Genomic DNA, 10,476 nt, shown 5'->3' with positions numbered 1-10,476 from the left:
ACAAAATGTGCATCGCGAAGTGCTGCTTTACAAAAGTAATTATAACAATGTCACGAACTACATTTCAGCCATCAAAAACAACATGTATTATAAACCCGGTCGGAAATCACTGCTGTAGACTACGCAACCGAAAAAACCTGAATACGGAAATGTCAAACATAACACGAAACGAGAAGACACAACATAAAAGAACAATTTACTTCTAATGCTTTCTAGACGTCCACGAAAAAGAAAGGCATTCTAACTTTGCACAGCTCTGCATAATGCAAATTATTCAATTTCTAGTTGACCCCAGAAACTTATTCCCAGCGAAAAAGAAAAATTGCACAAAAAAGCAATTTTGTCTAATGACAGACGAAATAGTGCTTAATTACTCATCTACTTGAAAGTACCCGGCGGCGTGCGCAAAAAAAATTAAAGCTACATGCTGTGTGACAAACGAGTGCCCTCGGAAAAAAAAAAAATAAAAATAATAAGAAACTGTGTGTAATAGATAGAAAAAACATTCGGAACTAAAAATTGTTAGTGAATACACTAAAACAAAAATGTAGACATGTAAAAAAAAAATAAAAATCTCCTTGATTACCTTTAACACGACTGATTCGGTGAGTATCAGGTAATAACCAGCTTCTTGCGGAATGTACTTATTAAATATTATTACGGCTCGTATAAAATGTTTCTTTGAATTGAGTATATTTTTTTATATTTTTTTATCCTGGTTCTGTATATTACTAGTAACCCAAGATGTGGAATTATACCTAATCTCAATAAGTTATCCAAATTCATATATATTCTCTGCTACGAACATTATTTCATGGCTTAGCCTCATTACTGTAAACTGATTACTGGCTTGCTTGTTTGTTATTCACTGATATATACGTGCACCATTACTACTTCTATTTTGCCAAATTTATCTCAATTCTCCTTAATTTGCAATACAACGAATATCTAGTGCTCAATATTATGTCTACTGCTACATATTAAAGGGATTAAGCTTGACTCGCGATGACCCCTATGGTCTTTCGCTACCTTCTCACCCTCCATGTAATGTTTTCTGATAGCATTGTATCTTTGCTAATTGTGGTGCATAAATAAATTTTTTTGAATTGAATTCATTGAATAGGCGGCCTATAGTTTTGATTGTCAGTTTTTCCCTCTCTGTTGTACGCCTGGCTTTAAAATGTGTGGTGTGTTTTTAGGAGAATGGCGAGAATTTGGACTTCGCGATATGGAAGTGAGAATGGGACGATGGTAAAACTTATTTTCATCCTTTGTCGTGGCTGTTGTGATTTTGTAACATCAACTCATTATGAAATGTGCGAGTAAAACAAAAACAACGAATATGGTTACGCATTGATGTAAATGTTTAACATGAGTTGCAGTCACGAACTCTGTTATTGCCATCACACATAACAATCAATAGACAACTAGTAATTAGATAAATCATTAATTAAGTTGTTTCGCAGATGAGGAAGAGGCTGCCGCGTTCCACAAGGCAAAATTCTAAGAAGTCACAAAACAAACAGCCGAGATTGGCCGGCGGGGCACAAAATCTCACAGAAGAGAAAATCAGAACACCGAATCGAAAACATTCGGCCAAAGAAGCCAACAGTTAACAGGGTTAATCTAACAGGTGACTGAGTATTCACGACCCATGTCAGACGATATCACGTTCAGTTACTCCGAATCTTCTATTGCCAATCAGGGACGATCTCTATTTACTCGTTGCGATCTATTAGAGGGTAGGTTAGTCTAACTTGCTTTCTTCCCACTTTTCAGCCATTAAACTAGGGCAGGAAGAAGTACGAAAGAACTGCACCAGATCGGTGAGTTGTGACATTGATACAATATTGGTGAGAAATTGATATAATAATGAACATGTGATCTTCGAAGTTTCCCTGCCAGCTGTGGATACCAATGTTTCTCGGTTCCCTTTTTAGGCGCGGGTATATCGGGCCTGCATTCTGATTTTCAAACCCTGGCCTCGCGCGAAACCAGATATAATCGCACGCTCTCAACCTCTTCTCACGCACACGCTTCCCTCATACTCTCTTTTCCCTCCCTCCCTCCCTCCCTCCTCCCTCCCTCCCTGCTTCGCGCTCTCTCCTCCTCTAAAAACACACGCACATGTCCTCCCTCCTGGTGTCCTCTTTCCTCCTCCACACGTGCACTCCCTCCTTCTCCCACACGTGCACTCCTTTTTCCCCCATCTCCCACATGCCCCCACTCTCCCTTCTTCCTACCGCGCACTCCTCCCTTCTCCCACACGCGGCACCTCCCCTCCCACACGTGCACTCTCCTCCCTCCTCTCACACGCGCACTCCTCCTTCCTCCCACACGCACTCTCCTCCTCCTCCCTTTCCTCTCACACCGCGCACTTCCTTCCTCCTCCACACGTGCACTCTCCTCCCTGTCTCCCACACGCCGCACTCCCCCTCCACACGTGCACTCTCCTCCCTTCTCCACCGCGCACTCCTTTCCTCCACACGCACTCATCCTCCCGTTCTCCACACGCCGCACTGCCTCCCCCCTCCCACGCGCTTGCACTTCTCCTCCTCCTCCACACGACGCACTCCTCCTTCCTCCCCACGCACTTCTCCTCCCTTCCTCCCCACACGCCGCACTCCTCCCCCCTCCCGCGTAGCATCTCCTCCCTCCTCCACACGCGCACTCCTCCCTCCTCCCACACGCACTCTCCTCCCCTTCTCCACACCGCGGCACTCCTCCCCCCTCCTCACGCGTGCACTCTCCTTCCCTCCTCTCACACGCGCACATTCCCTCCTCCTTCCACACGCACTCTCCTCCCTCTCTTCGCACACGGCTCACTCTCCCTCCTCCCAATGCACTCTCCTCCCTCCTCACTACGCGCCACTCTCCCTCCTCCCACACGCACTTCTCCTCCCTCTCTCACACGCGCACTCCTCCCACACGCACTCTCCTCCCTTCTTCCACACGCACTCTCCTCCCTCCTCCCACACGCACTCCTCCTCGCTCAGCGTGCACTCTCCTCCCTCCTCCCACTCGCACTCCTCCCTTCTCCGGGCGACACGTTGCACTCTCTCCTCCCTTTCCACACCGCGCACTCCTCCCTTCGCTCGCACACGCACTCTCCTCCCTTCTCCCACACGCACTCCTCCCTCCTCCCACACGCGAACTCCTCCCTCCTCCCACACGCGCACACCTCCCTTCTCCCACACGCGCACTCCTCCCTCGCTCACCTGCACTCTCGTCGTTGCAGAGGAGAAGCAGCGACGCTGTCTCTACGTTGGCATGCTCGAGCAGACGGTGACGGTGGCCGCGCTGAAGGCTCTGTCGCCGCAGATCCGCGATGTGCGCATACGCCAGGGTTACTACAAGAGCAAGGACAAGAAGAAGACACCGTCCTGGTGCGTATTCAAGCGGGTAGGGCACAGGGTATTAGCCAGGAATGAGTATTGTGGGAGTGCAGAAAAAATATTTGGGAGTGAAATTTTTTTGTATGTGTGTCTCAGCCAAGACTGCCGAAGGCTTTAGATCAATATTTTAGGCCGTGCTACACATTTTTGGTCATGCCGTTTCAAAACTGATCGTGCAAATTACGGCTGCACGGCTCGCTGGCTAATACGTTGATTCAAGCGGGTAGGACGGGGTGAGGGGGGAGGGGGACCGTTTGCTTAAAGTAGTTACGTCACCCTAAATAATAAAAAAATAATAAAAAATATATATAAGTAATTCTGTTCACATTTTATGGTTAAAATGCTGCATTATACTTCCTATTTTAATATATTGTTCGATGTGAACATACACTCATGACCGAATACATAGCCCATAGCAAGTAATTAATGTTGAGAACATTAATTCAAATCGTCCAGGTTTTTTGGATTTTTAACTAGTTGAGAAACAATCTTATCAGGTAAGAATTTGACAATTTGTTTAGTCCCGTTAGTTCTTACTTTTAATGTAAAAAAATGGCAATTTTTTTTACAAATTTTACCATAGAAAATTCGTGACGTAGTCCCTTTAACGTGGGCTGGTATTTACGTGGGTGCTGCGAGTACTGCTTTCCTAAGACGCAAATGTCTCTCCAACGCAAAAGCTCTGCCTGTTGTATGTCCTTCCTTCAATTTCTCTCTCTCACACTCTCCTCCGTCTCCCTCTTCCTCTCTCACACTCTTTTCACCTCCCCACACTCTCACTCTCTCTCTCTCTCTCTTGCACGGATGCAGGTTTGCCTTCCTGGAGTTTGAGAGCGAGGCGATCACAGAGAAGAACATGGAGAAGCTGAAGAACAAGAAGCTGGATGGCAAGCCGCTGCATATCGACTTCTGCGGCAGCAAGCGCAGCGGCGGCGCCACATCGACAAAGCCAGGCCAGCAACCGAGTAAGTTCCAGCACTGTAGGGGGGGGGGGTCGCTGCAGGGGTTGTACTCCCTATACTAACTGCAGGGGCGGTTGGGGGGGGATCTCACCCAGGGTTCTCCAAGAGCACATATATCGTCAAGCCCCGCCATCCTAAAATGCACCAGCCACTCTAAATATCATAGCCCCCGGACCCCCCTAGCACGCAAACCGCCTTCGGCGATTTGCAACTAGGACCGTAAAGGCAGCACCCGCCATGCTATAATGAAAAAGCTTGGAGAACCCTGCTACCGCCTCCCGACCTGGGGGAAGACTGTAACACGTGTAGAAGCCTAGGATGCACTTCACCTCTCTCTCTGTCGCTCGCTCGCTGGCTGGCTCTTACTCTCTGAGCGATCGTGGTAGGGTTCTCTTTTTTGGGGGGTCCTGTAATTTGCGACGTCCCGTAAATTCTCCGACTCCAACTCCAAGCGTCTGATCAGCGTGCCTTGATTTACAGCGTGTGTGTGCGTGCGTGCGTGCGTTTCTTGCAGACATCAAGTTCGATCCGCACATTCTCTACGTCACCGGATTCGGAGAGGGAGCGACGGAGCTGGACTTGAGAAAGGTCTTCACAAAAGCCAAGGACATCAGGTTCCCCCAGAGAGGATCTCTGACGCAGTAAGTACGACGCGGCACAGCACTGCTGCCCCCTGTGGACCGACGTGCGCGCAAGAAATCGTGGACCGGCGCGCGCGGTGGGAGGTCCGCAATCTTTCTCGCCCGCGATCCCGAAAATTCGAAAAGATCTGAAAACTGCGAAATTTTTTTGCGGAGCGTAATTCTTTTGTCGCTTGTATGCGACGGGAGTTTGTTTGTTTGTTTGTTTTGTGAATAAGATGCGCTAATTCTAACCTGACAATCTCTCTCTCTCTCACTTCGCAGCTGCGTCTTTGTCGAGTTTGTGAACATCGAGGATTCGAAGGCGGCGCACGACAGTTGTAAGGACAAGGAGGTGAAGGGAGGCAAGCTGGTGCTACAGTACGCGCGCGCAAAGGGCAAGGCGACCAAGAAGGGCATAAAGAAGAATGCTGGTACGTGTGTGCGTGTATGTGTGTAGGCGTGGTGTAATTAGAGATTGGTCTCGTTTCTTGTGACTCTTCAATCCTCGAGGGTATGATGCGGGGATGCGTTGCTGCCTACTCTGCTGCCTTTTTATTCCTGCTTTGTTTTTTGTTTTTGTTTTTTTAAGTATTGTCTCTCTTCGTCCTTTAGGCGACTTTAGAAAATGTGTTCGAGTTTTTTTTATTGTAATCATGGATTTTTCGTTGCTTTTTTCAGAGAAGACAAAGGCGAAGAATGGAATGAAATCGCAAGGGAAGATGCAAGATGATGACGATGACGACGATGAGGATGATGATGATTTTGACGAAGACGATGAGGACGATGATGAGAGCGATGATGAGGATGATGATGATGATGACGATGATGATGGTACGTGGCTTAAAATTTGTTCAGGTTTTTTAAATACTCATCTATTCTTATTGACATCAAGTTCGAAGCACATTTCATTTCTAGATTATGTATCTGAACAACAGAAAATTGTCAGAAATTTTGTTTACGACTGCACACATCACATTTTTCCAGCAAGCTGTTAAAGACTTGAAAAACAAATATTACCACGAGCATATCACTTGAGACTTACTCTCTCCATTTTGTTTATTTCTAGATGACGAATAAATTTACTGGGGAAATCACCAGGAAGCAGTGTATCTGAGGCGAGGCGGTGCGGAGAACGCCTCGGTCGTGTACAGTTGGGAAATCAGAGGCCGAGAAATCATGACAACAGAACTAATATTGCTGCGGAACTAATTTTGGAGCGGCGTCACCCGCACCGGTTGTTGGGGACGAGTCGCCGCTATTTGAACAGTCGAGAGAGAAGATCGATGGCCGCGTGCGAGTGACCCCCGCTCGTCTCTATACGGAATCACGGCGACGTTACTGGCGCCGGGTATTGACAATCGAATCTTAACAAGCGAACATCTGTCGGTGGCGGGCCGATCGCGCTTCCTTCATAATTATAGTCTCGAAATCGTCGTCGAAATAGTTGCCATCTAAAGCAGAGGAAACGTCGCGTCATGTGCGTGGCAGTACCAGAGGCGGGATGCGTAGCGGGAGCTAGTGTTTTAATTCGTGTCGGGAGTTTTACTTTTGATTGCGTTGTGTTTGTGTTTTGTTTTCCTAAGCTCAGACGATACTCCTGTTGTCGCCGTGTTTGCGTCGACGTCAGCGTGGCGTCGCGCGTTCGTTTACGTGTTTGCGCGTGTTTGCGCGTGTTTGCGCGTGTTTGCGCGTCCGACCTTTCGTGATTTCCACGTCTCTCGTTGCCTCGCTCGACGTGAGAAGATCGCGCGTCGATCATCGTCTCCATCTCGGTGGTTGCACTCTCATTGCGTCGCCCCATGCCGGACGCGTTTCCATGGCGACCGGACGCGAGGGGGCGCCTGCATGTCGAGAGGTTCCCAGCTCTGCACGACGTGCGTTTCGGCGACCTACGAAGTTGTACGAAAGTCTACGAAGTTGTCTGCAGACATTCCACGTGTACCAACCCTAGATCCGAAAATAAAGGTGTCTTCTGAGTCTTCTTGTAAACCAACTCGTTTCTGTATTTATTTTATTTGTGCTGATCAACCTCTAAACACAACCACCTTTCGCACAGATAAGCAAAGACGACGACAGATATAAACAAAGACGAAAAGAGATCCAGACCACAACAGATTAACAAAGATGACGACATTGATATAAACTACATGTCTTTTAAGAGTCTTCTTGGAAACTGATGAGTTTTCACCCATGACCCGGTACCAATATTATTACTTTGGCCTTTTACTCGATCACGTCGGCCTTGCTACACCATAAATTTTAATACCACTAAAAGTCTTTCCTCCAAACTGAATTCCCCGACCGTGGTTAAATTAAACAGCTAAATAAAATAATTTCCAACGTGGCCTCCTAAATTAAATTGCATATAAGAAAGCCTCTGCCAGGCATTGGGTGCAACGATGGCGCTTGTAATTTTACCGCAGTTAAATTATGGCCCTTTTAACCCAGTCAGTAGCCTTGTTACACATAATTTAACTGCAGATAAACTGTTTTTTACTGTAGGGCCATAGAAATAATATTTTAACCGGAACGGGTAAAAATTCTAAAGCACCGACAACATTAAACCACGCGTCTTTTAAGTTTTCTTGTAAACCAACAAGTTTTTGTTATTTTCACCCTGGTAAAATTATTGTCCTATTACTCGATCAGAGGCGTTGGTACACATAATTTAACAGAAGCTGAAATATTTCTACCTCAGTTAAATTATGTATTACAAGGCCTATTATTAGGTGAAAAGGCCATAATTAACCCTAATTAATTGAATTATTGCTACCGTGGTAAAAATTTATTATTTCTGCAGTACGATGGCCAGGCCGCGTATGTGCTACCTATACGCCAAAGTACGCAATTATGCCATACGTTAAAAATTTTCAGAATAAAAGAGAGAGTAGCGATGACCTTTTTACTGTAAAACAAAACAACTAACTATAACGCTTCAGTTGCGCGCTCTACAGAATTATGCGTTGTGATAAGATAATGACTACAGCTGTCATTACGCCAGGATGTCGCACGGCAAGGCATTTCCCAGTAAAAATAAACAACTTGAGCTGCATATTTTACTACCATAAAAAAAATGTCTGGGTACGCCCCCGATGGACCAACCATAGACAGCAGATAGACTACGTGTCTTATAAGAGTCTTGTAAATGGTTGAGTTTCTGTACATTTGTGCTCTGTACTGTTCCACTCTACCTCTAAACACAACCGGCGAAAACAAGTAAACAAAAACGACGATCAATAAACAAAGATAATTTGCAGAAGGTAACAAACGTCTTACACTGGATATACTGTCATTTATTCCAATATAAAAATCAATACACGTAAGTGCGGTCTTAATACGATCAGAGTAGCTATGAAATAACACCTTGTTTTGCAAACAAAAAACTAGTTGAAGGGGCAGGGTAGGGTAGGGTAGAGCAAGAAGGGGTCATCGTCATAAATATCTCACACATCACCGGAACACAACACGGAGACAACAACGGTTGAAGCGTTTCACTGTCGCGGACGTCTCGCGGCGGTAATCGGTGGCGCCCTCTATAACATCGCGGGCTAGCAAACTGCGGCGGCGGCTGTCGTTCACACTGCCCCGAGAAATGTCGCGAATTCTCGGGTCCCTCGCCTACAGAGGGCGCCGCTCGTGAACGTAACATCGGTCGGGCGATCTCGACTCAGGCTGAAGCTTCACTCAAGAGATACGCGGCGGGGGCAGCGGGGAGCGCCAAAACAAGCGTCGCTCGTCAAAGCTTGATGCCGCGTCACCGGTCACGGCTTTCGCAAAGCGCACGCGCGCCGCGCACACACGTACTGACAATAAATATCTAAAACAAACAAAAATCAATGCCGTTAATCGTCGAACGGAGCTAAAAAAAAAACCGCCCGCTCTGCCTGGCGGCGCACTGCCAGACGAAACGTCTGGGCTACACTCTTCTCAACCCACACTCTTCGTAACTCGTAACTTAACCGGAGCGTGTTAAGACGCCGACTACGACGACGCAGAGTTCTTCCCTCTCCGGACTTCACGCGCCGACACGTTTTAAGAACGGAAGAGGTTGTAGAACGAGGAACCCGTCTAGCCGCGGTCGTCCGCAGAACAGCTCAGTCTCGCCTGCGCTTATAAACGCCGAGATGGTTAATCTCGTCAGCTTAATAGCATAATTATTATAATTACGGGAGCCGAGACTGTATTACTACTCTGACGGTCGCGGACGGCGAACGAAACACCAGAGACGAACGACGGACGACGGCCGACCGCCCCCACCCCGGCCAATGCAGAAAATACGTTTAACCAGAGATGAGCGGGAGCACGTCGGGTAGCGCCACCTATGCTGCCCGCTGAAGCGGTTTCCGACGTCGCAAAACAGAAACGGCCCGCCAACATTTACGTTCGAAAAGGCCACGTTTTCCAGACTTTTCTTATCAAAATTAGTACGATAGTAATCATCAATATTATTATTACTATTATTATCATAACTTTTACCACGCGCTACTATAGTACAAAACACGCCATCTACTTTTCGTGAACAAAGAAGCCAAGCCAGCACGGCATGCTTTCCGCAGTTTCGGTAAATAGATGCACCCGCTTGCACGTACAGAGGACGTTAAAGTGGATAAACCTCGCAACAAAAAGCCTATATATACCTACTGTGAGCATACTTACGGTTCGATACTACTTACTTTACAGTGTGCAAACATCACGAAATGTTCTCATTGAGCCAGAGAAGTGCTACAAACATTAGGAGTTTCAAAATCGCGTCAGACGAGGCAATGTCACACAGCTAGAAGTAGGCCTAACTTGTTTTTTAATGAATTGAGCCGATCGCACCGCTGTGTCCCGGACGTGTAAACATCACTGTGGTGCTACTTTCGTAAGAAAAGTAATTTCGTTTAGATTTTGAGAAGAAATGTTATGAAAGTAGCAATACAATTGAGTTGTAGTGAATTTTTGCAACACAGACGAGCTCACAGTAGGTATATATATGTATCTAGCTGCGAGATTTATCCGCTTTAACGCGCAAATAACAGAAAGAAACCATACAACGTAGTAGCGGGACGAGCGACAGCCACCTGCACATGCTGCAGTACCGGGGGCAAACGCGCGCGCGTAGGAAGTACGCACGCTCGCTTGTTTCCAAGACAGCGTCGCGTGAATTCGTCCCGAGCCGCAATTTTCGCGTAATCTATGGCACACACCAACGAACGCTGCCGTGGCAAGCACACCTGCCGAAAATGTTAGAGAAAGGAGAATGGGAGGTGAAGAAAGGCGGGGGGAGTGAGGAAGGAAGCGAGGGGAACAGAACGCCGAATCGGGAGGCGAGATTTCTCGCGACGAAAACACGTACTGCCACCTGGTGAGGTCATTAACGTCCGAAACCGACAGAAAACCTCTCGGTAACGTACGCTCGCGAGAGTCAACCCGACACCCAGACTGGCAACCGTCGACGGCGCCCCACCCCCAAAATCCGGCAGCCCTGTCGTCGGACACAGAATTAGTCTTAAC

General features: G+C 47.2%; 2 protein-coding genes across 3 annotated transcripts in view; one reads left to right on the top strand and one right to left on the bottom strand.

Moving 5' to 3' along the window:
• Window positions 1–5,289, bottom strand: part of LOC106816116 (nuclear localization sequence-binding protein-like) — a 21,645-nt gene extending 16,356 nt beyond the window's left edge. The window contains exons 1-2 of the mRNA XM_014820669.1: window positions 5,256–5,289; window positions 3,219–3,350 (exon numbers count right to left, since the gene is read on the bottom strand). Of these exons, the coding sequence (XP_014676155.1) occupies window positions 3,219–3,350; window positions 5,256–5,289 (166 nt within the window). The remainder of the gene's footprint in view (window positions 1–3,218; window positions 3,351–5,255) is intronic.
• LOC106816119 (nucleolin-like) overlaps window positions 1–6,973 on the top strand; it is a 13,557-nt gene extending 6,584 nt beyond the window's left edge. For both annotated transcript variants that reach the window (XM_014820673.1, XM_014820672.1), the window contains exons 6-11: window positions 3,239–3,386; window positions 4,206–4,360; window positions 4,872–4,998; window positions 5,263–5,411; window positions 5,659–5,811; window positions 6,047–6,973. In XM_014820673.1, coding sequence (XP_014676159.1) covers window positions 3,239–3,386; window positions 4,206–4,360; window positions 4,872–4,998; window positions 5,263–5,411; window positions 5,659–5,811; window positions 6,047–6,057 — 743 coding nt within the window. In that variant the 3' untranslated portion in view covers window positions 6,058–6,973. The remainder of the gene's footprint in view (window positions 1–3,238; window positions 3,387–4,205; window positions 4,361–4,871; window positions 4,999–5,262; window positions 5,412–5,658; window positions 5,812–6,046) is intronic.
• The last annotated feature ends 3,503 nt before the right edge of the window (window positions 6,974–10,476 follow it).

Source organism: Priapulus caudatus, unplaced genomic scaffold, assembly GCF_000485595.1.
Source record: "Priapulus caudatus unplaced genomic scaffold, Priapulus_caudatus-5.0.1 Scaffold1289, whole genome shotgun sequence".
Taxonomy (NCBI): domain Eukaryota; kingdom Metazoa; phylum Priapulida; class Priapulimorpha; order Priapulimorphida; family Priapulidae; genus Priapulus; species Priapulus caudatus.
Note: the sequence above shows the minus strand (reverse complement) of the source record. Positions and strands in the feature narration are given on the sequence as shown.